Genomic DNA, 24,232 nt, shown 5'->3' with positions numbered 1-24,232 from the left:
TTTTTTTTTAGGGGGGCGTCCAGACTTGGTTTCAGGGGCCTTTCACAGAGACACTTTACAAAGACAACTCCAGGAGATTGCTCACCCAATCCTAACAGCAGTGCTGCCTACTAGTAGAAATGCATACAGGATTCTAGAGGGAACATTGAGCTTGACAGAGTTAACCAAAAGGTTATAATGCCACTTCCTACATCGTGAAAATGGAGACTGATCATGTACACCAGTTCCCACACACAGTCATTAATTACCAAGCCCACAGCCAACCAGTAGAACACGAGTGTATCCTTCTGTAGCCTTTGATGAAGACTAGGAAAGAACAGTAAGGATGTGAACAGAGAAGCGCTTTGGTCAGACAGGCCCAAATGTCAAGCCTAGCTCTGACACTTAGGGTTCTCTGATTTCAACAGCCAATGATGAAAGATAGCAGTATCATGATGTTAATCCCAAATGTGTAACACATGTGATAAAACGCTCATAAATTCCACAAAGTCGGAAAGAGGAACTGAAAGTGTGGTATATATATTTAAGGACATCCAGGTTCCATAGCCTCTTCAGCAAGGGAACAGTAAAGTACAAAATACTTGTTTTGTTTGGTTTTTTTCTCAGGATCAAAAAGCTGAACTACATTAAAGTCACCAACCACCAGTCTGAAGGGGTATTTTTGTTTGGTTTGTTTGTTTGTTTATCAGATATTTTCTATATTTACATTTCAAATGTTATCCCCTTTCCTGGTTTCCCCTCTGAAAACCCCCCTTCCCCTGCTCACCAACCCACCCACTCCTGCTTCCTGGCCCTGGCATTCCCCTACACTGGGGCATAGAACCTTCACAGGACCAAGGGCCTCTCCTCCCACTGATGACCAACTAGGCCATGCTCTGCTACATATGCAGCTAGAGCCATGAGTCCCACCATGTGTTTTCTTTGATTGGTAGTTTAGTCTCAGGGAGCTCTGGGGGTACAGGTTAGTTCATATTGTTGTTCCTCCTATGGGGCTGCAAACCCCTTCAGCTCCTTGGGTACTTTCTCTAGCTCCTTCATTGGGGAACCTGTGCTCCATCCAATGGATAGCTATGAACATCCACTTCTGTATTTGTCAGGCACTGGCAGAGCCTCTCAGGAGACAGCTATATCAGACTCTTGTCAGGAAGCTTTTGTTGGCATCTGCAATAGTGTCTGGGTTTGGTGATTGTATATGGGATGGATCCCCAGGTGGGGCAGTCCAGCCATACCACTCCTGGGCATATACCCAGAAGATGCTCCAACATGTAGTAAGGACACATGCTCCACTATGTTCATAGCAGCCTTATTTATAATAGCCAGAAGCTGGAAAGAACCCAGATGTCCCTCAACAGAGTAATGGATGCAGAAAATGTGTACAGAAAATGTTTACACAATGGAGTACTCAGCTATTAAAAACAATGAATTCATGAAATTCTTAGGCAAAGGGATGGATCTGGAGGATATTATCTTGAGTGAGGTAACCCAACCACAAAAGAACACACATGATATGCACTCACTGATAAGTGGATAGTAGCCCAAAGTTCAGAATACCCAAGATACAATTCACAAAACACAAGAAACTCAAGAAGAAGGAAGACCAAACTGTGGATACTTCAGTCCTTCTTAGAAGGGGGAACAAAATACCCATGGGAGGAGCTACAGAGACAAAGTGTAGAGCAGAGACTGAAGGAATGACCATCCAGAGACTGCCCCACCTGGTTTGTTTGTTTGTTTGTTTGTTTAATTAGGTATTTTCCTCATTTACATTTCCAATGCTATCCCAAAAGTCCCCCATACCCTCCCCCCCACCCTGGTTTGGTTTTTTAAGACAAGGTCTCACTATGTAGCCTTGGCAGGTCTCCTAAGCACTGGGATCAAAGGGTACCACCACCACCTCCACGACCAGCCAACCTATGCATTTAAATGATATTCACAGGCATCTTTAGGGGCCACCAACACTACTTGGGTCACAAAAAAAAAAAAAAATGAAAAACAAAAACAAAATTTTTATACACACACACAAAACAAATAAAACCACCAGAGTCCAGAAAGGAACAAGTTTCAAGTTGTTCTTTTTCACCCACATACAACAAACACTGCAGAAAGCTGTTACTAACCTATCGAGGTGAAACATGTAGCTGTCTTTGAATCTCTTTTCTGAACTGGGACTGCATTGCTGCTGCCAGCTGTGGGGTGAGAGCCTTATCACAAGTCTGATAGGTCAGTCTATAGCAGAGACTGACCTGCCGAGTCTCTGGATGCTGAAAACGATCACGGTACTGTACAGACACGACAGTGTCCTGGGACACCGCTCGGGCCACAGTGTGAAACTCCAGTTCATCAAATGCTTTCTTTTCATCTACCCAGAAACTAACGTCATGCACATAGCAGGGCGGGTACAGAGAATAGCTTTTAAAGTGTTCTATTTTCCCAGGGGCAAATCTCTTCAGGAAACGGTTATCAAAAGTCCACAAAATTCTCCAATCAGAAATACCATAGGCAAGCATAACTAATAAGTCCAAGTTTATAGAAACAAACACGAAACACTGATGTTTCTGTTTAACGATCTTAGATGTGAGAATAGACCCAATAATCAGATTCTCAGCACAATCTGGGCCAAAATTAAGAGACTTCACATGAATTATATAATCCTTTCCGTTTGGTTGAAGGACAAATTCCACTGAAGTGCCCAAACTAGAGCCCTCCTGCAAAGTCTGCGTCAGAAGGTCACCTAGAGCATCCTTCAGGTGACCCAGCAGTGACAGAAGGCAACTCTCCTTCATATTGTTATCAAATCCAAGGATGAGTAAAGTCTCGTGAAATGCTGGCATCGTGAAAGGTAAAATGTGGCACTTCTGAAAGACAGGTCCACTGAGGACATGCAGAGAGCCTGGGAGGAAGTCTGGGGAATGGATGACAGCTTCAACATGAACAAGAAGAGAAGGCCTGAGGCCAAGCTTGATCTGGTCACAGATTCCCTCCTGAGCGCCTTTGCAGCCATCTCTCACAGGACTCTCAGGAAGGGTACATTCTGAAACTGACACAGGAATTTCTTCCATTTCTTGTGTTATTTCACCATTCTGGAACTCAGAACACGAGTTATCTTCATGTAGACGAATCCAAAAGGTAGGCAGGAGGTCACAGGTCTCTGGTAGGAGGACAGTGGGGCCTCCCCGTGGCATCAAAGGGAGGGGACACTTCAGCCTTTTTAAGGGAAAAGTTTTGCCCAATTCGGCAATGAGTTTCTCATTGATGGTTCTGATAGGATGACAGGAAGATGCTTCAAGGAACCTCCTGTTTAAACACATAAAATAACTTCTCACTGACAATAATAATTACAGCTGCTAGAATTAAAGTCATCTGCTCTTCTACAGAAAGCAAGTATCCTTAAACTGGTCCTGAAAATAAATCACCTGTCATATGAAGAAATAGCATGGGCAGTTTTGGGTTTGGTTTGGTTTTTGCTTTTTTTTTTTTAATTTTTGTTTTGTTTTCTGCAATGACAGGTGCAAATTCTGGGTCTTGGGCATGCTAGGTAAGTTACTCTACACTGAACTATACTCCCAGGCCTGGGAATTAGCATATAATCTGCCACCACCCCCTATATTCTAACAGCCTGACAAGTACCCACAGTACCAACATCATCCATCATCCATTCAAAATGCAGTAACCACTAAGACAATCATGGTACAGCTAGGGACAGAAGAGAGTCCTAGCTAAATGAAAGATTATCTGCAGGGCTGCAGAGATGGCTCAGAGGTCAAGAGCACTGGCTGCTTCTCCAGAGGACCGGAGTTCAATTCCCACAGGCCAGCTCACACCTATCTGTAACTCCAGTTCCAGTGGACTGGCACCCTCAGACAGACGTGCAGGCAGACCATCGACACAGGTAAGATTACCTGTTCAGCTTTCCTAGAAGTGCTTCTGGTTCTGCAAAGTAAAACCACCGGTCCTCCAGTCTGACTCTGAAAGTTCTGGGCTGACAGCTCTCAAAGGGTAAGCTCTGGGTGAAGATATAGGTCAAAGCACCTTCTATGTGAAAGGGCCTATCCTGGCTCCTGCCAAATGAACAAAGAACGCCGTTAAATATTATTTACATCTTAGTTTAAATTAACTATATACACACATAAATAATATATATTCATATACATTTATACATACATACAAATATATATATATATATATATATATATATATATATATATATATATGAAGGCTTCCACTGGTAAACAAGTATTTTTGAAACTACATCAGAAACTTGGAAACGAAAAGTCTGGCTTTTAATTTTTTTTTTAATACTTCATGCAGAAGACGAAAGGGGAGAAGGTTTAGGCCCATGGTCTTACCTATACCCAGTGCACTTGTATCCTGGCACAGCCTCGCAGCTAAAGGGACACACATCACTTAAAATGAACCCTCCCAGGGCTGCCATGGCAACTACTTGCCAACTGTTGTGCCACTCTCTCTGAGGCTTGTCAGCAGGCGTTCCACCTTGTCCTCTGCACAGTGCCACATGGACTTCTCCTGCCTTTGCAAGAACATCAGCACAGCTTAAGGGGGACAGACACCAGAAGTGTATCAGAGACAGAAACTACCAAGGGAATCAACAATATGCACATGGTGTAACTCTGAAATAATTAAAATTAATCTTATTTGCAGTGCTCTATGAAACCTAAGCATATAAAAAGTCTACCAGTGCCCCCACAACAGCACAGGTCACCAGCTTGGCATTTGCATTGTTTTCCTGTATGCCACAGAAAGGCCAAAATCCGTAAAGCTCCTATATATAATTTACTATTTGCGTTGCTTCTCCCCATGAGAAGATTTCTTACTGCTCTCTGCCTATTCTATAGCTCAGGGCTGGGCTGAGCACTATATCACCATACACACTCATCTATACTTCAACTCCCTAACTTAAAATAATGCCTTTGCTAAAAGTTTCTCAACACCTATAGCCCAGTGGAGCCGAATACAGTTTGGTATACTGATGTTAAAGTACTATTTTAAATTCAGAATCACTTTAAGCTGCTATTAATAGCCAGTTTATAGATGGGGGTGGGGGAAGAAGCAGGTAAGGGCTAAACTTGGCGACAGTTTTAACTAGTAAGCAGTGAGCCAGGATTTGAACCTAGGCCATGTGATTCTTAAATCCAATCTTGTCGTCCGTCATCAAGCTATACTGACTCTTACGATTTGCACTTTTTAAAACCTTTTTGAGGTGGGCTGAAAGATTCAGCAGTTAAGAGCACTAGCTCTTCAGAAGTTCAATTTTCAGTACCCATATGATGACGACACCAATCAGTACTCTAGTCCCAGGGGGATCCAATGTCCTCTAAGGAGGCACACAACTGTTGCACAGACATGCATGCCGACAAAACACCCATATCCATATTTTTTTTTTAAAACACACACAATTTGGGGCTATATAGGTGATCAGTGGGTAATGGTGCTTGCCACCAAGCATGGTAGCCAAAGTTTTATCTCCTGGATACACGATGGAAGTAGGACCCGCTTCTGTAAGTTGTTCTCTGACCGCCACACTCATACACACATTAATTTTTTAAAAAATAAACTTGCCTTTTCCTTGTAACGTCTATTTGTACTTTAACATCTAGGGTTATATGTAAATCTTTAAGACAAGATTATGGTTTTCTCTGGGTCTTATCTTCTTTCCTCGTGTATCCTAGCAACTTATTTCCCCAACGACAAAGTTTGTGTGCAGTGATTTGGTTATGGGAACCTGGAAACATTTTCCATGCCAGGACTCGTCTTGCCTCACCTCTGGAAAAACTTGGCAAGCAGTTCCCTGTTCTTAGCTACTCCAGCTTTTCGTCCACAGTGCGGGAAGTTGAAATAAATTCGATCAAAATCCCTATCGTCGGCTGGCAAGGCATGTGACAGCTGGGTACAGTCCACACCAAAACGCACTTCGACACCTGGCAAGGTTTAAAGGCGTGAAATAGAGACCAAAAGACGTCTTAAGATCTGTAAACCTGGACAAACACCACCACTCATTGCATGGTTGGGCTGCCAACCATGCAGCCCAGCCCAGACCTGAGCACGCAAGCGCATCCGCCAGAGCGCCCCCAGGAGGCGCCCTCGCGTTCCCCGCGCGAGCCACACCCTACGCTCCGGGCGGTCCCTCGCGGAGGGCCCGGACGTGCTACCTCGTTCGCGCAGGCGCTGTAGGTTCTCTAGCGCTACGGGATCTCCCTCCAGAGCCGCCCGGTGCTGGAAGCCGGTAGCGGTAACACTGACGCTGGGATCCAGGCCGTCGATCAGAGAAGCGGCGAAGGAGAAATTCCCCTCCCCGACCAACAGGAGGCGCCGGGGATGCATGGTCTCCTCCGGCTTACCTGCCAGCGCTCTCCGATGCGCACATTTCATACGTCACTTCCTTCGCTTGGGCCTCGTCTCCCTCCCCCTCCCCACTCCACCCGGCACTAAGTGATGACGCATCAACAGCTTGTAGTTACCTGGATAAACATTTGGAGCTACTGCTCGGGAGCTTCGAGCGGGAAAGTAAAATGGAGCTCTTGGCCTTGCCTCTTCATCTTCGTGCGCCTCCAAAGGCTCGTTTTCTTTAAAGTACTCGGACGGCCCAACACGGACGGCCCTGAGCGTCTTCGCCGTTCTTGCTTGAAGTCGCATAACAGTCACTAACTGAGGAGTGAGACGAGTCTTGCGTATTCGAAAGGCTCAGGACGCTGTAACTGCACCATCTTCTGAAATGGCTGCCTCCTTTTCTCTCAGCCACTCAACATATCTCCAGGTGTTTGTATATCCTATTTTCAAGAAATAACATTGAACGCCTGTCTTGTTCCATGGCACTGTGAGAGCAGCTAGGTGTATGGATGAACTGGAAGTGGCCTGCCTACTGTCAGATGACAAATGCACACAGCAGAAGAGGCAACTCAAATAAAATGGGGTGTGTACCCACCGTGAGTGAAGGAATTCGGGATACTATGAATGAAGCATACACAAGGGAAGCCCTACCAAGCTGGGAAAGGGAGGCATAGATTCCCTGAAGTTAGCCTGAGCTGAAATCTAGTTGGGGGAGGGGAACTCGTTTTAGCTAGGTAAAAAGGATTAAAAAGGCAGAAGGAACAATGTTCATAAAATCATAGTTAAAAAAAAAAAAGTTATGTTTGACTGGTTGAACATAGTTGGCCGGGAGACGGACTAGCAGGTGACACTGTAGAGTTAAGAAGGAAGCCAGACCAAATTGAGTGTTTTAACCATTTAATAGCTAATTCAGGAATATAGAAATATATTATAGAATATAGAAAGCCACTAAATGTCCATTATGGCAGCCAGCAGGAGGTCTCAAAATATAAAATGAAAAACTTTGAATTCATTTGAAAAAAAAAATGAAGCTACTTTATTGATTTGGTAAGGGCTTTTTGTTCTTGACAATCCTGATCAGGTGACCTTCAGAAAAATCAACTTTCCTCCCAAAATCACGTTTGAAAAGACAGTCTAGCACTCTAACATTGATCAGATGGGGCATGTCTATCTGGAAGTAGTTAGCTAAAAACTGAAAACCAGCCACCAAGAATGACCAAGTATAGCCAGGCGTGGTGGCGCACGCCTTTAATCCCAACACTTGGGAGGCAGAGGCAGGTAAATTTCTAAGTTCGAGGCCAGCCTGGTCTACAGAGTGAGTTCCAGGACAGCCAGGGCTACACAGAGAAACCCTGTCTTGGAAAAAAAAAAAAAAAAAAGAGAGAGAGAATGACCAAGTATTCCATTTCTCGTAGTACTAATGAATGATTCCCATCCCAAGAACCCACCCTGGACTGACCTAGCTAAAGAATACTCAAAAGGCCATAAAAAAATATGTAAGGATGCTCAAGAATTTGCAAAGAAATATGGGAGAAAGTGACCTATAGACTAAACTCTGCCATGAGTGGTCCCAGCAAGTTTGAGCACAGACCCCAAACTGTACTCAAAAAGGAGAACTCTCTGGGAAGCTGACCTGCACCACCACCTATTGTTTGCCGCAGTTGCTGACTTTGTAGTTTTCTTAGCCAAAAGTAGTCTAGTTAACTTGTAAAATAGGACTTAAAAGTCCAGGTGTTCTAGACTGCAGAGATGGCTCAGTGGTTAAGAGCACTGACTCTTCTTCCAGAGGTCCTCAGTTCAATTCCCAGGAAGCAGATGGTGACTCACAACCTTCTGTAATGGGATCCAATGCCCTCTTCTGATATGTCTGAAGACAGCTACACTGTAGTCATATACATAAAATAAATAATCCTAAAAAGAAAAATCCAGGTGTTCTAAAAACAGCAACCACTAAAATATTTAAACTTTGAAGATAATATAATTTATTTTCAAAAACCACTTTCCTATGGAAAAAGGATTAGTCATGAATAAGGTTGATGACAAGGAAACCTGATAAAAGGCTGCCTGCAGTACAAGGGACAAAAGAGCCAGTGGTCTGAACTGGAAATTGGCAGTGAAGATGAAAAGTAATGGACGGATTCAGAAATCAGCAGGACTTAGTGACTGACTGATCAAATGACCAAAAAAGAAAAAAAAAAAAATCACACCAGCCCTATTTTTCTGTCCCTGATAACTGAGTGGATGTCTGTCCTTCTGGCTCTGGCCAGTATCACCTCTAAACACTAGGCCTGTTGGGCTTTCTGGATCCACATACCCAAGTCATCATGCTGTTTGGTGACGTCATGCATATACCTTCACAAAGGCAGATGATGTGAGGGCAGTCACCTACAATCCCATCCTTCCCTGCTGTAGTATTGGGTTTGCCTGTGAAAAGGCAGTTGGGTTGTGTCTCTCAAACCATGGCCATCTGTCGATGGTGATCTTTGTTTGGAGAACTTGAAAGGTCAGGTTTGGAGACGTCATTAACGAACATGGAACTGCCACATAGAAATCGCTTTTACTCCCTGAGATGTTCCAGCAAATCACTGTATTCACCATCAAGTTACACATCAATAATACAGGTACCATCTTCCTTCTAAGTCCAAGGACCAGGCTTATTTAGTAACAAAAAGTTGGGCTTTTGATTGCTTGCCAACAATTTAAAATACAGATATTTACTATCTGCTATGTGCAAAGAACTATTCATTGGGAGGGTAACTACTGATTGAGAGGATATATAAAACAATGAACATACAGAGCCTGTCCTTTATAAGTATGGTGTTCATTAGAGAACATATTGCATGTTCTTGTACCTATGACATAAAGTTATAAATTTTCACAGAAATAAGATATATATTTAAGATGGAAATATATGTAAATGTTCACAGAAAGTGAAGAATGTCAGTAAAACTTCTGTGTGAGGCAAAAAGAGAGTTAACTTATTTGAGCTGACCTGAGAAAATTATCATTAATTGTTTATTGTGTTAATCTGGTTATTCAGTTTTTTACCTTCCATTCTCTCAGAAGCAGTACCCTTACATCTTGAACTCACTAAAACATTCAGCTCATTGCTCACACAATGTTGGGATGCTGAAATAGTTTCTGTCATTTCAAGGAATGTGGGTCAGTGGCATTTGTATAGTCAATCATCTAGTACTGCTGATTGACAGGAGAGAGCAGTGGGCACGTACACCTGAAGAGGAACCAGAGCCATATAAATTACGCTTGGACAAAGGTGTGGAGTTAATAAGGTGTGCTTGTGTTAGCACTTGGATCTTTAAAGCAGAGGTAGAAAGGGACAACTTTCCGGCTCTTTGACTATTTTGATAAGCTTTTACATTCTTTGTTTTTCCAGAGACAAAACCTTGTCTGTTATCTCAGAAACCCACACTATGGCAGCATTATTTATGCTGATGGTCATGGAGAAGTGTGGACAGACTGGAATGACATGTCCAAGTTTTTACAGTACGGATGGAGATGCACCACTAATGAGAACTCCTATTCGAACCGTACCCTGGTAGGCAACTGGAATCAGGAAAGATACGACCTGAAGAATATTGTAAAGCCTAAACCTTTGCCTTCCCAGGTAATATATCTTTCTCTTCTTCTGTTCCTGTTAGAAAAAAAAAAATGCCAGTGGCCATGTGAGATTTTCTGTGTAGAATGATGAGAGACCATCCTTCAGCTAGACCACCTAGCCCACTTTAGTATCAAGTTGAATATTCCCTGCCTTCTCAGATGACAAACCACCATAAAAACACGTGTGTGTGTGTGTGTGTGTGTGTGTGTGTGTTTGCCTGCATGTATATCTGTGCTAGGGTATCAGATCCCCTGGCACTGGAGTTACAGACATTTGTGAGCTGGTATGTGGATGCTGAGAACTGAACCCAGATCCTCCGGCAGAGTCGTCAGTGCTCTAAACTGCTAAGTCATCTCTCTGGCCCCAACTATTATCTACAGAGATAGATTCTCAGTCTGTTACTTTTCCTTTCTAGTTTGGACATGCCTTCGAAACAACATATGATGCAAACTACAACAGGAAGAAGCTACAGTCAGCACATAGTAGGTGGACTCCTGTTATGAATCCTTAACTCCTAGCACCCATCGCAGTTCCCAGCAGATAGAAGGAACTCAAAAGTCAAATGAACGAGTGACTAAGTGAACAATTTCTCTTCCCTCTCAGTGTTGAGAAGTCTGAGGAAAAGTATGAATGAGCTTTGTTACTAAGCTCTGCGTTGATTGTTTTCCTCTTGCCTTTCCTTCCCACAGGATTTAAACGAGAGCCTCACTGGTTTCCTGGACATCAGCCTGAGCTGGATCCTCCTCACTACAAGTGCACAGCGAAGTCAGCTTACATGACTGACTACTTAGAACCTCAGCCCACGCATTAGTCCTGCTGTGTATATGATCCAAGTGTGAACCAGTCTTAGGACCCGGGAATCTGAAAAAGAAGAAGTAGCTTCATTTTTGTCTAGAGTAGACTGTAGAAAGGAACACATGCTAAGCAGACTCAACATCACTCTCAACATGGTTGCTGTCTAAATAAAGCACAGCACACCAAAAAAAAAAAAAAAATCTCCATGTTGTTTACTCTAACTGTCCTGGTGAATTTTTATCAGCTTCACACAAACCTAAACATATCTGGGAGGAGGGAATTTTAATTGAGAAATTATCTCCACACGGTTGCCCTGTAGGCAAGCCTGTAATGGGTGTATTTTCTTGATTAGTGATTGATGTAGGAGGGACTATCCAACAGGGGGCAGTGCCATTGTTGGGCTGGTGGTCCTGGGTGCTATAGGAAAGCAGGTTGAGCAAAGCCACAGAGAACAAGCCAGCAAGCAGCACTTCTTTATGGTTCTCTAGTTTCCTATCTTGAGTTCCTGCCCTAACTTTCCTGGATGATGGACTTAAAAGCTCTAAACTGAAATAAATGCTTTCCTTCCCAAGTTGCCCTTAGTCATGGTGTTTTATCCCATCTAGAAACCTAAGACAGTATATAACTGCCGTGTGTGTGTGTGTGTGTGTGTGTGTGTGTGTGTGTGTGTGTGTGAATGAGGGGGAAAGCCATGAATCTGAAAAAGAACAAGGTTATATTTGAGAAGGTTTGTAGGGAAGAAAGGGAAGGGAGAAAGATTGTAACTACGTTCTCTAATATTAAACAATTTTTAAAACAGAATCAAACCAAAGGTTCACAAATGGTAGGCAAGTACCATGAATCACATCCCAGCTCTGAGCTTCACTCTTAGAAACAGGCCTGGTGGTATATGCCTGGCTCTCCAGCATTTAAGAGGTTGACATTGCAGGAGCAAGGCCAGCCTGGGCTCTCCACTGAAACCAGGATTGGGCCTGTGGCTCCTCCATAGAGCATTTTTTTTCTAGCATGCTTAGGACCCTGAGTTGGAACCCCAGCACCAGAGGGCAGCAGGGAGAGAGAGAAAAATTAAATAAAAAAGCTTAGGCTGTGACTTACAACATATAGAACAATCAGGAGGCTGAGGCAAGAGCATAGCCAGGAATTTGAGACCTGCCTATGGGCTATATAGTAGACTACAGAGCATGACCCAGTCTCCAGACAAAACCCCATGTCTTCTAGTCAAACACTCCTCTCCACTTTCCATCAGTGGCAAATCTGAAAAGCTCAGCATAGCTTACACGTTGTATTCCTGGAGTCAAAGAGCATTTTTATGTTCTTACTGAATGACCCCTGATGAGAGGACTATGAAGAAAACAGCTTCCCTAACAGCACAGAGAATTCTAAACATGAAGTAGACCACGAGGTTAGTGATCTTTCTTGGGTACTACGTACCATCAATAGTCTAATGTCCATGTGCTTTCTCTTTTGACTTGATTCTGGAATACATCTCAGTAATACACTTTCATCTTAATATCTCTGTGTATCTTCAAAAAAAAAAAAAAAGGATAAGAGAGAGACAGCCAGTTCTGAACTCCTCCACACAGAGGACCAAGAAAATCTGCTGATCAAACAAAGCTAAGCATGCTAAACCTAGCAGCTCAAGGAAGAACTTGCCACGGGGGCTTGGTGGCGGTTCAAAAAGATGCTGTAGTAAGCTACTGGTTTGAGGCACATCCTGCAAAGCAGAAGATGGAAAGAGAATCGTGAGTCCTTCAGGTCAGTGAATGTAGGGAGGCAGTGGTCTTACCTGTGATACAGGTAAGCATTGTTAGCATTCCTTCTAGGCTCCACCCCACAGTTACCTGGCAACAGCCAGGTATGCCTGGCTTACTATAAAAGGGGCTGATTGCCCCTACTCACTCTTACCCTCTTGCTTTCTTACCCTCTGTCTTTCTTTCCCTGTTCCCCCCACCCCCGTAACTCTATTCCATACTATATCCATTGTGTGGCTGGTACCTTAGTGGGGAAGGATGTCTCAGCATGGGCCCGCAGAGGCACACCCTTCCACTTCACCATACCTGACTCTATCAAACATGGCTCTTTCTTTTTCATAAAACATAACAGGCATCATTTCCCCTTTCCTGTCTAATGTATGAGGACCCTTGCCAGAAGCATCTGTGCCTGTAACTTCCCCTTAAACAGGATGTGAAAGAGCTGCTGTCATCTCCCCAGCCCTAGTTAGTTTATGGAATTTGTAGTGTTTATGATGTCGAGTAATGACTAAATTTCATGTCTTTCTTTTTTTTTTTTTTTAATAAGTTGTGTGGTTTTTTTTCTTTATGGATACCTAGTTGTTCTGATCACTATTTAAAAAGGCTGTAATTTCTATAATGTTGTTTAAGGCAATTTTATTTTCAGTCTCTGTGTGTGTTGTTTTTTGGTTGTTTCTCTTCTATTGTCTTTGACAATAATAAAGTAATACTGGTCTAGTAGAATGATGTAAGAAGTATTCTAATTTTTTATGATAGCTTTTCTCTATCTCTCTTTGTGTCTGTTTTCCCCGCCCACCCCCAGCCCCCACTGGCGTCGCGTGCGTGCGTGCGTGCGTGCGTGCGTGCGTGCGTGCGTGCGTGCGTGTGTGTGTGTGTGTGTGTGTGTGTGTGTGTGTGTGTATGTGTGTACTGTATTACTTTTTCTTTCTGGAAAATAAAATAGGTTTATGGAGTTCATGGCATGAGGCATTAGAATGGCCAGGATTGAGGCTATACTGTTGTTATAGCCTGGGACTTTATTGTAATATTTTGATTTCTGATTCAATCTTATTCTAGTAATATGTCTTCTGTTTCTTAGATAATCAGGACTTACTTTAGGTATTTATATGTATCTTGGAATTTCTCTGTTTCATCTGTATTTTCAATATATTAGTATTGTCAAGGTGTCAGGAAAAAGGAATTAAGTTTCCTTGATACTCTCAGCAATATATATATATATATATATATATATATATATATATATATATATACATATATGTATATATATATATATACATATGTATATATATATACATATACATATACATATATATATATTATATAATAAGGCTATCATCTAGTGGCCCTAGGCAATCCCTACACCACACAAGGTCTAATAGAACAATTGTTACTTCAGGCCACTAATGGAGTAGGAATAGAGAACCAGATGGAGCTGCCGCTGCCCCTGCCTGCTGACCTGTGAACTGAACTGCTGATTTCCAGACAACACAGGTGGGAGTTGCTCCAAAGAACCTTTCTAAACAGGTTCACTTCCCTGTATCCTTTTCTTCCCACTACCTCTGGTGGGTGGTGGGCTACAAGGGAGGTTAAAGCATTTAAGAACCATCATTAGAATTAGGTTTTAAACACAGAACAGGATTTTGTACATATATTTTTATCTTGCAGACTTGTTGGGCTCTAACTTTCTGGAGTTCATTTCCTCACTTATTTTGGCAGATGATTGCATCTTCGTAAATGACTGTCCCATCTCTAACTTCGATACTTTTTCATCTGTTCTAATGTGACATTGGTCAGAATCTTGAGAGCAGAGTCAAATATTGGGAGGGATCAGGGGCCGCTCATCTGGCTCGGGATATCAAAAGGAATGTATTTAAATTCTCTTGGGCAAACATAACATTTATGCTAGGTTTTCGCTGTACCTGACATTTATGAAATAAGAACAATCCTTTTCTTTCTTGTCAAGAATCTGTTTCTCATTTACAACCCTGACCTACCCTGCTGTGCAACAATCCATGAGAGTGGATATTGTCAAACCCAGTGGCTACTTCCGTGACTTGTCTACACTGCAATTGGCTTCTTGCTGCAGACTGAGGTGGAGGTTGGGGAAGACTTCCTTCTCCACAGCTTCCAACCTCTTTACTCATTAAGCTAGGAGCCATACATAACCGCCAATGCAAATCTGAGCCCTTTAGGTGGCATGTCTTCCTCCGGTCTCATCGCAGGTATGTCTTTCTGTCTGTAAGGTCTCTTTGTGTGAGCAGACTCCTCGGCTTCACTGGTCCACCCATCTCTGTTTTCCTTGGCTGTCATTCCCTTGGTTTCCATGACACCTTGGCAAGTTGATTCCTCAGTCTCCATACCAATCAAAGGGTAGAAACAGCAACTGATGGGAAAATAAATAAAACCGGGGATATCTCTTCAGTAAAATACTATTTGTCAATAAAAGGGAAAGAAGTGTGGCATGGAGAACACTAGGCTGAACCTTGAAAACATTAGGCCAGGTTTAAAAAAAAAAAAAGCTAGGGACTAGAGAGATGCCTTGGCCGCTAAGAACACTGAATGCTCTTCCAGACAACCTGGGTTCAATTCCCAGCACTCACTTGGCAGCTCACAACTGTCTGTAACTTCAGTCCCAAAGGATCTGGTGCCCTTTTCTAGCCTCCACAGTCACTGCATACATGTGGGTCATGGAAGACTTATATTCAGGTAAACACTCGTACACAAAACATAAAAATATATTTAAAATCTCAGCTGTGTGTGCTGGTGCACACCTTTAATCCCAGCTTTCCGGAGGCAGAGGCACAGGCAGGTTAGTTTAAAGCCAGCCTGGTCTACAGAGTAACTTCCAAGGCAGCCAGGGCTCCGCACACTGCAAAACCCTCCCTGCCTAGGAAACCACCACAACAAACATATTTACAATCTCAAAAACAAACAACAACAACAACAAAAGAAAACCTTTAAAGCTAGTCACCAAGGGCCACATATTAAAGATTATTAGGAAGTAGCCAAAATAGGCAAATTAGCAAATAAAGTAGGCACATGGTTGCTGAGAGCTGAAGGATATAATGTATGGAGTAGTAAAATCTAAAACTGACTGTAGGGATAGATGTGTAGGTCTATGAATGTATTATTGAGAGCACACTGCACAACTTGAATGAGTAAATTAAGTCATATGCAAATAGAAACTTAGTAATTCTGTCTTAAAAATTCAGTCAATTATTCAATAAAGTGTTTGCTTCACTAGGTCTCCAGCACTTACAAAAAAAAAAAAAAAGACACAGAGATGTGCAGCTGTAATCCCAGCACTGGAGAGGAGGAGGAAGGGGCATGCCTAGGGCTTGCTGGCCAGCCAGTCTAGCCAAATCTGTGAGCTTATGGTTCAGTGAGAGACCTCGGCTCAAGGAAGATAAGATGTAGGCTGCAGAGACAACTCGGTGAGGGGTGGATAAAAGCATTTGGTGTGCACAGTAATGACCTGAGTTCAAATGCTCAGAACCCATGTAAAGCCACAGGAAAAGGGGAGCCAGACAGGAGAATCCCAGGAAGCTAGGAAGGCTAGTTAGTCTGGAGAACATGGTAGGGGGAAAAAACAAGACATTCACCTCAAACAAGGTGAAAGCAAGGGCCAGAGGTTGACCTCTGATGGACACACATGCACTTCGGATACACACCCCCATTTACATACACAAATGAACACACAGACACATGAACACACAGACACATGAACAAACAAAAATACGGTGGAGGAACAACTGAGACACATAGCACTATTAACCTCTGACCTGAACACACACATGCACTCATGTGTATGTGAACCCATGCACACATATACAGAGACAAAGAATTTCAGTAACCATCTCCAGGATTTCTTCAAAAGTAGACATTTATCCCAGAGTCTTCTCTCTCTCTCTCTCTCTCTCTCTCTCTCTCTCTCTCTCTCTCTCTCTCTCTCTCACACACACACACACACACACACACACACACACACACACCTCTCCTTTCCCCACCTTTCTTTCATCTAAACTTTTTCTGAGTGTCTTGTTTTATCCTTGCTATGTCAAGGATAGGAACTAAGACATCACACATACAAAACAACACTACCACTAAGCTACTCCCTTCACACATCCTTTCATAGTTTAAAAATAGTTCCTAGAAGCATCTCAAGCAGACATCCTTACCATCTCTTTTACCATACGTGGGTCACAGCCCTTTCAAGAATCAGCAAAGACAAAAGGGATTTCTCTGCTTTATCCGAACCACCTGTGGCTAACCTCGATTTCTGTCACATGAAGCATGTGGCTTGGAAGGGGGAAATGAATACTGGAACAAATCTTGCCATTGGCTAGACCAAAAGGGAGTAATAGCATTTCCTCATGTAACCAGTTTTGATGGCTGCACAGATATAGAAATTGATTATGGTATTAAAGAAAAGGCCTTTCTGAGTAGATCGTGGTATATCGGATCACCAGAGAGTTGTTTTGATTTTATAAGGAATCATTTAACCCATGAGACTCGGCTGGGCATGGTAGCACGGGCCTTTCATTTTGGCACTCAGGAGGCAGAGGCAAGTGGATTTCTGTGAGTTCAAGACCAGCCTGGTCTACAAAGCCAGGACTGTTATACTGAGAAATCCTGTCTTGAAACAAAACAAAAAGAAAGGAGGGAGAAAAAAAGGCAGAAAGAACGTATATTATCCTAGTTCATCTCTCCTGTATCATAAAGACCTGAAGCAAAAAAAAAAAAAAAAAAAGTTTCCAAAATCAGGATCAGTTCTCAAACTGTATGCTTTGTGAAAGTAATTGTCTCACTTTAAGATTAGTCCTTGTGGGGCTGGCAAGATGGTGTAGCAAGTAAAAGTGCTTGCCAAAGAAGCCTGACAACCTGAGTTGGGTCCCTGGAACCCAGGATGGAAGGAGAGAATAGACAACCAAAAGTTTTCCTCTGGCCTCTACACCCAGTTGTGGTACACACACACACACACACACACACAGATAAAATAATAATTACTAGATTAAAAAAAATCTTTAGACGACACATCCTCAAATGAACCTAGAAACCAGCAAGTAGCTACCACAGTAGAGGCGAGGGCTGATGCTACACATTTGCCATCTAGCATGTAGCAGGGCTCAGTGAACCTGACGGAAGTTATATCTAGACCCACTAAAGTAAAATGGAGGGTTTTTGGTTTTTTTTTGGCTTCCTACTTTGTAGGGTTCCCCCTCCCCAGGGGTTAGTGATTTTAGGAGGAAGATGTTATTCTGATTTTTGGTGTTTTGTTTTTGCTGGATTTTTTTTATTGTTGTTGTCGTCATTTTTACATTTGGTAGAGAATGGACACTGGGCAGTCTTGGTTTAAAAGTTATCTGCTGACCACTTTGTGCTATACCCAAGAGGCTTGTTTGACAGCAATCACCCATGTCCTATTTACTGTCCTGTGAATTAGCTGAGGACATTCGTCAAGTCATACTAAGGTCACCATGTCCCCTGATGAGGTAATTAATTTTAGAGATACACCAAAGCCTGTTGTGTGGGCTTAGCCAGGGCTGATTCATCTTGACCCCTGCTGAGACATCGCCACTTCTCTCTTCTTAGTCTACTCCTTACAACTCTGTCCTAACTAGTACAGCATGTTATATATAAACTGAAGCCTGGAATACCAGGGGAGTGAATGACTCGCCTGAGTTTGTACCATAGGAAGTACTGGAGCCAATCATTATGAGTAAACATACCCTCGGAGTCCCCTGAATCATAATGTGGGAATTGGTAGAGCTGTTACGCTTGCAGATTTATTTAAAACACACTTGAGTTTGCAAACACGAGGCAGGTCTGTTGCTGAACGATATTTTTATTAGCTTAATAATCTGGGCCAGCCCTTAGCATTAATAAGCTTCAGCACTAGTCACAGATTTTCATTCACTGATGGGAAACTTCCTTGTTTTAAAAAAAAAAACTCAATGAGGAAAGGGGATCTACTTCTTAGGGGCTGCGGTGACAGCAGGCTTCTCTTCACGGGTGATGGGAATGGTGCGCTCAGGGCCAGACACCTGTTTCCTTGGTCCATTCACAGTGAGGACTCCATCAGAGGACAGGGATGAAGTAATGGTGAGAGGATCCACATCGGCTGGGATCCGGTACTTCCTGTGGAACTCCCTGGAGATGAAGCCATGTTCGTCCTAATCCAAGAGAATAAAGGACAAAGCAGAGAAATTAGAACAGGAAATACCACCACTTGCCCCAAGTTCAGGCATCCCTCTCCCTTGGGTTAGATCAAAAGGCCCTAAGATAAAAAGAACTGTCTGGAGCTGGGGATACAGTCTAGTGGTGAAAGGCCCCGAGTTCATCTCCAACACTGTAAATATGCAGATAGCTAAGTCTAGACGTGTTTGTCCAGGTTTAAGGCTAGCATAAACTGTCCAATCAGAGTCTAGGAAATCTGAAACAGTCCTGAACTTCATTGATCTTCCTATCTCGAGACACAGTTACAATTCAGGGCACTTTCCACAAAGGAATGAATCCATGGTGGCTGGACCCATAGAGTTTGGACTCCCACTTTGGCATTGAGGATGTGTCTATCCTTTAGGAAGCCCATAAATGTTCCAAATTGTGCAGGAATGTCTCCGAATGTTCCTAGCCCATGGGGTTGCTGATATTATATAAGATGACTCTATCTGTGGCACTGTGGTCCAGTCCTAAATTCTGAGCAAAACTGAGTTATTAATTTTTGTTTTTTGTCTTGTTTGAGATAAGTAGGGTTTCTCTGTTGAGCCCTAGTTCTCCTGGAACTCATTATATAGACCAGGCAAGCTTCAAGCTTAGAATCTACCTGCCTCTGCCTCCCAAGTGCTGGGATTAAAGGCGTGCGCCACCACTGCCCGGCTGAGTTATTGATTTTTTTTAAAGATTTATTTATTTGTTTTATGTATATGAGTGCTCTATCTTCATGTACATCTGCATGACAGAAGAGGGCATCAGATATCATTATAGATGGCTGTAAACCAATATGAGGTTGCTGGGACTTGAACGCAGTATCTCTGGAAGAGCAAGCAGTCTTAACTGCTCTTAACTACTGAGTCATCTCTCCAGCCCCCAAGTCATTAATTTTTAAGGAGAAATCATAACACCTTTTTAGGGAGTCAAGAAAAAAAATGGCCAAAAAATGCAAGAGGAATTTGTTGGTGCTAATTCTGATGCCTTCTGAATCCCAAGGATCCATACAAACACATCTCAATTAACTGGCTTCCTCACAGCCATAAGCCTGAAGTAGCTCTGAAAAGCAGACCAACCAAGTAGCTTAGCTTTAAACTGAGCAGAAGCAACATGGAATCCCAAACATCAAAAAAACCACAGACTTATTGCCTTCAACCCTGCAGTTATGGTCATTATGCACAACAACCATTATGTATAACATACTGTGCCTAGGTCAACGGTTGCCAGTTTGTAGTACTAAAAGGACCCAAGGAGTTTTTTTGGGCTTTTGTTAGTTTGTTTTTTAATGTTGATGCCTGAGTTATATTCCTAAAACTTCAGATTTAATTGGCCTAAGGTGTGCTTTGGAATTTGGGGAACTGTTCTGATATCCTAGTGTCACTGGACAAGACAAGGCAATCAAAAGGAACAGCAAGGGAAAACTTCTCTCAGCACAACCACAACACTGTCAGCACGGTGAGCCCTAACTTAGCTTCCCAGCCATTGATCTGTAACTCCCGATCTAGTCGCTTATGTTTGGGGCCTGGAATTCTGCCAGCCTCAGAGGCTGGTGGCAGTACCTGGCACCCAGTGTGCACAAAGTGGATTCACAAAAAAAAAAAAAAGGACAGAAAGGTCCACACACCTGGCGTTCTTCGTGCTTGCCGTGGACCTCAATCACGTCCCCCAGAACCTTGACCTTGAGTTCCTCCGGAGAGAAGTGCTTCACGTCCAGGTTCACAGAGAATCTGTCCTTCTCCAAACGCATCTAGAATAACAAGGGGACAGGAGGAGGAGAGGAGATAGTAGAACGTTTATTAAGCTGGAGAAGGCTCATCGTTCAGCGGATTTACTTCCTGTCCAGGTAATTCATGCTCCACTTGACTGCTGGGGGAAAACACACCCCTCCCCTTTGAATAGCGACTCAGGTGCATGTGAGGTACCATAGTGATATGCAAAGGACACTTCTTGGTCATCAGTCCCAAACTTTTCTTAGAGGCACAGGAAAGAAGACAGGTCATTAGGGGACTAGTCACAAGGATGGATCTGGGCATGGCACTGCTGCCTCTCTACCCAATGCTGGCTTTGTCATTTGTCTATAAGACAAAGGCCCCCTTTTCCTTGTTCACCTCCCTGCCAAGTTTCCAACCCACTCGATCTGGAATGTTCTGCTGGTCCTGTCCTTCCAAAGCCCTTGCTCACTCAGCTCCTGTTTCCTCACACTCGAATATTTTTAAACCAGAGTGTTATCTGTGACAGCTCTGTTAATCTTATCTCCCACTCTGTTAGGATAAGTCAGGGTTTCCCGAGAGTGGTAGGACAGTCACTCCTCTTAAGGCATGGACTGAAGTCAGTGCACTGTCTCAGCCCCGAGGAACCCAGAAAATCATAGACAAGGGATGAGAGAGAGAGAGAGGGAGAGAGAATATTGATTGATGTCTCCAGCTCCATCAACAGGGCAGAAAAAGTCCAGGATGAGTGGATTTCTATCTGATCTTTACAGTTTGAGATGATAAAATCCTCCCAGACCATGACTATTGAAGAGGTAAGTAAAGCAGCTGAAGCAAACCAGAAATAACAGAAATAAGCATCCTGCTCCATCATTAGGAGACAGATGACCCTCACCATGCACAGAAAAATGGACCAGGAAACCGAGCATCAAACAGAAACAGGTGCCCAAAGAAAGAAGAAAACAGTAGCTTCATTTCCCCTCTGTACCTTAGCACACACTCACAGATGCCTAAAATGGCTTGGGGGTGGGTGAAAGGGAAAAAGGACTGAGGGTCCAGGAAGGACACTCACCCCTGCCCTGGCATAGGCAGACTCACCTCTGAGAGTCCGGTGTCAATCCAGCTGGGTGCCCGCAGGAAGGAGGGTGGTCGAAGGTAGAAGGGGCTCAGGGAAGTGGCTGTGGAGAAGAGGTCAGACTCCAACAGGTGCTCTCCGAAGAACTGGTCGAAGAGGCGGCTTGGGGAGTGGAAGGGGAAGAAGGGGCGCCGGATCCAGGGGTGGTGGATGGCGATGTCCATTGTGGCTAGATGAATGTAGCGTCGGTCGGCTGGTCAGCTCCTTCAGCGGCAGCTCCCGCCAGCCCCTTATATATGCAGTCTTCTGAAGCTTCTGGAATGGTGATGTCAGGGGTTTTATTATCCCAGCTCACCCACCGCCAGTTCATGGAGACTTGTGATCAGGGATTTGGCAGGGTGACACATACCCGGTACTCACTGAGCTAAGAAAAGAGAAACACAGGCAGGGCTGAGCTGACCGGTGACTTGTCATGGTCTTGTTTCACTAGCTCTCTGTCCACACCCAGTGGCACCCACCCCATCCTTGTTCTCTGGAGCTAGGACGGAGCCTGGAATCCCAAGCAGCTGCTGGTGGGCCCCTCCTCCTCTCCAGTCTCACATGCCAGGGGAATTGAGCCAGCAACTATCTTGGGCCTGGGCAGGGACTGGAATCTTCCTAGGCTGAGCCCCAGGGACATTAACTCTTTGTGGAGTCCTAGAGGAGAGCAGAACTAGGTGTCTGACTGGATCCCTGAGTTGATCTAGGTTCAGAAGACACTGACAGTACAAAGACAGAAAATGTTTCTTGCATTGTGGATGCTATGTGGCTCATAGAACACTAAGTCTTTTTTTTTTTTTTTTTTTTAAGTAATGTGCACAGTGCCTGAGACTGAGAAGGACAGAGGGTGATGTGGAATGTACAACTGGTGAAGGCCCAACTAGGCCTCTCCTTGCCCTCCTGCAGAGCAGGAGCTCACTCCAGGACCAGGACCCTCAGCTGTCCTTCCAGGCCCCTGCGACAGCTGAAGGGTGTGCAGAGGAGGAGACTTAGGGGGTCCAGGCTGATCACACCCTCATAGCTGCACTCTAGACTTAGGCTCCCAGCCCTCCCCCACCCCCAGAGGCTCTGCACTATTTTGGGTGGTGTAGACCCCGCCCCCACTCTGACTGAGCCCAGGCTCTCCCTGAAGCCTGTGGGGTCGCCTTGATCTTGTTGGGGCAGTACTTGGGATCAGGGCTACTAGTCGCAACAGCAGTCATGTCGGGCCGCACAGTGCCACACGCCCACCCAGCCACTGCCGAGTACGAATTTGCCAACCCCAGCCGTCTGGGCGAGCAGCGCTTCGGAGAAGGTAGGACTCAGATGCTGCTTCCCACCCCCACCTCCTGAAATTCTGGGCTCACTGCCCAGCTTTACTGGCCTCCACTCTACCTGGGGCTTAAGTGAACTCCTGAGGTGAACCATCTCCCATTCCAGATTCCCCCCTCAAGCAAGACTCTCTCTAGTCTTGCTACAGACCTCAGGACAAACTTTAGACCGGTAGGGTTTTGGGTAACCGGGCTTTGCAGGCTTCAGAGTACTTTCTGGTTTCGCTTCTGTCCTCCCAATTCCAGCTCGCTTCCTCATGGCTATCTCCTTTCCTTTCCCAGCCCCTCTTCAGCAGTTCCCACCTGCTCTTCTGGCCCATGTCTCCAATATCGCCTTTCATCCCTGTGCCCACTGCATCCACCCTCATCCTACCTCTTGTTTTCTCTTTCTCTTTCTCTCTCTGCACCCCCCCCCCAGGCCTCCTGCCAGAAGAGATCCTGACCCCCACCCTCTATCACGGCTACTATGTTCGGCCTCGGGCCGCCAGAGCTGGCGAGGGCGCCAGGGCAGGAGCCTCAGAGCTCAGGCTCAGTGAAGGCAAGTTCCAGGCGTTTCTGGATGTGAGCCACTTTACCCCAGATGAGGTGACGGTGAGGACTGTGGATAACCTGCTGGAGGTGTCTGCCCGACACCCCCAGCGTCTGGATCGCCACGGCTTCGTGTCCCGAGAGTTCTGTCGCACCTATGTCCTGCCTGCAGATGTGGACCCCTGGCGGGTTCGAGCTGCTCTATCCCATGATGGTATCCTTAACTTGGAGGCGCCGCGGGGTGGCCGGCATTTGGACACGGAAGTCAATGAAGTCTACATCTCCCTGCTTCCTGCTCCTCCTGACCCCGAGGAAGAGGAAGAGATAGCCAGAGTTGAGCCCTGACTGCCAGCGATAGACCCAGCACCCAGTGAATCCCCTGTCTACCTCCCGTGGTGATTCCATAAATCCACCACACCCCAGAGCGAGCAGCATCCCTGGGAGATGGCATCAGTGCATGGTCCACAGTGTATGGTTTGGCCCCTTGATGTATCAAAGCCTTTGATTTAACTCTGGGTGGGGCTGAATAAACCAAAACCTGGGGGCCTTGTTTGTGCTGCTTCTGTTCTGTTGCCTGGAAGGCCGAATGGTGAACCGGTGGGCAGAAAGAAGGTCCTAGGCAGCTATTTCCACTGTGAAATATGCCCATCATCTCAGCATCCTGAACTCACACTTGGATGCTGAGATCACACCCGGAAGCTGACACTGGCTCGGGATCAAATTCCTCGCCATAATTTTCTCACAATGCAACAAAAGAGAGAGTGATCCTGGGAGGGATAGGGACAGGCCATCCAAACAGCCCAGAGGGCACTGTCTGAGCTGGCGATTAGAGACACAAAAACAAGGGTCTCCAG

At 44.5% G+C, this 24,232-nt stretch overlaps 4 protein-coding genes across 8 annotated transcripts; 2 read left to right on the top strand and 2 right to left on the bottom strand.

Annotated features, from left to right (window-relative positions):
* Nucleotides 1–1,816: 1,816 nt before the first annotated feature.
* On the bottom strand, nucleotides 1,817–6,413 carry Fdxacb1 (ferredoxin-fold anticodon binding domain containing 1). 2 transcript variants are annotated; one of them, XM_085844636.1, is made up of 5 exons: nucleotides 6,357–6,413; nucleotides 5,780–5,936; nucleotides 4,347–4,550; nucleotides 3,900–4,058; nucleotides 1,817–3,294 (listed from the first exon to the last, which is right to left on the bottom strand). In XM_085844636.1, exons 1-5 carry the CDS (start codon nucleotides 6,385–6,387, stop codon nucleotides 2,118–2,120), a joined length of 1,728 nt encoding a protein of 575 aa, XP_085700762.1. In that variant the 5' UTR covers nucleotides 6,388–6,413; the 3' UTR covers nucleotides 1,817–2,117. The 2 variants fall into 2 exon arrangements, with proteins under 2 accessions (XP_085700762.1, XP_021028262.2); XM_021172603.3 differs by having other exon boundaries at nucleotides 6,168–6,387.
* A 366-nt stretch (nucleotides 6,414–6,779) lies between these two features.
* On the top strand, nucleotides 6,780–10,959 carry Cfap68 (cilia and flagella associated protein 68). Of its 2 annotated transcripts, XM_021172365.3 has the most exons (4): nucleotides 6,786–8,966; nucleotides 9,740–9,970; nucleotides 10,380–10,446; nucleotides 10,654–10,959. In XM_021172365.3, exons 1-4 carry the CDS (start codon nucleotides 8,877–8,879, stop codon nucleotides 10,773–10,775), a joined length of 510 nt encoding a protein of 169 aa, XP_021028024.1. In that variant the 5' UTR covers nucleotides 6,786–8,876; the 3' UTR covers nucleotides 10,776–10,959. The 2 variants fall into 2 exon arrangements, with proteins under 2 accessions (XP_085700763.1, XP_021028024.1); XM_085844637.1 differs by lacking the exon at nucleotides 10,380–10,446 and having other exon boundaries at nucleotides 6,780–8,966.
* Nucleotides 10,960–18,337: 7,378 nt separating this feature from the next.
* On the bottom strand, nucleotides 18,338–22,057 carry Cryab (crystallin alpha B). 3 transcript variants are annotated; one of them, XM_029481904.2, is made up of 4 exons: nucleotides 21,911–22,057; nucleotides 21,525–21,816; nucleotides 20,342–20,464; nucleotides 18,338–18,683 (listed from the first exon to the last, which is right to left on the bottom strand). In XM_029481904.2, exons 2-4 carry the CDS (start codon nucleotides 21,723–21,725, stop codon nucleotides 18,480–18,482), a joined length of 528 nt encoding a protein of 175 aa, XP_029337764.1. In that variant the 5' UTR covers nucleotides 21,726–21,816; nucleotides 21,911–22,057; the 3' UTR covers nucleotides 18,338–18,479. The 3 variants fall into 3 exon arrangements, with proteins under 3 accessions (XP_029337764.1, XP_021026985.1, XP_029337766.1); XM_021171326.3 differs by having other exon boundaries at nucleotides 21,525–22,023; XM_029481906.2 differs by lacking the exons at nucleotides 21,525–21,816; nucleotides 21,911–22,057 and adding an exon at nucleotides 20,640–20,726.
* Hspb2 (heat shock protein family B (small) member 2) lies at nucleotides 21,024–23,916 on the top strand. The gene is made up of 3 exons (XM_021171324.3): nucleotides 21,024–21,241; nucleotides 22,351–22,834; nucleotides 23,269–23,916. Exons 2-3 carry the CDS (start codon nucleotides 22,741–22,743, stop codon nucleotides 23,721–23,723), a joined length of 549 nt encoding a protein of 182 aa, XP_021026983.1. The 5' UTR covers nucleotides 21,024–21,241; nucleotides 22,351–22,740; the 3' UTR covers nucleotides 23,724–23,916.
* The last annotated feature ends 316 nt before the right edge of the window (nucleotides 23,917–24,232 follow it).

Source organism: Mus caroli, unplaced genomic scaffold (assembly GCF_978045245.1).
Source record: "Mus caroli unplaced genomic scaffold, Mus_caroli_1 scaffold_11, whole genome shotgun sequence".
NCBI lineage: Eukaryota > Metazoa > Chordata > Mammalia > Rodentia > Muridae > Mus > Mus caroli.
Note: the sequence above shows the minus strand (reverse complement) of the source record. Positions and strands in the feature narration are given on the sequence as shown.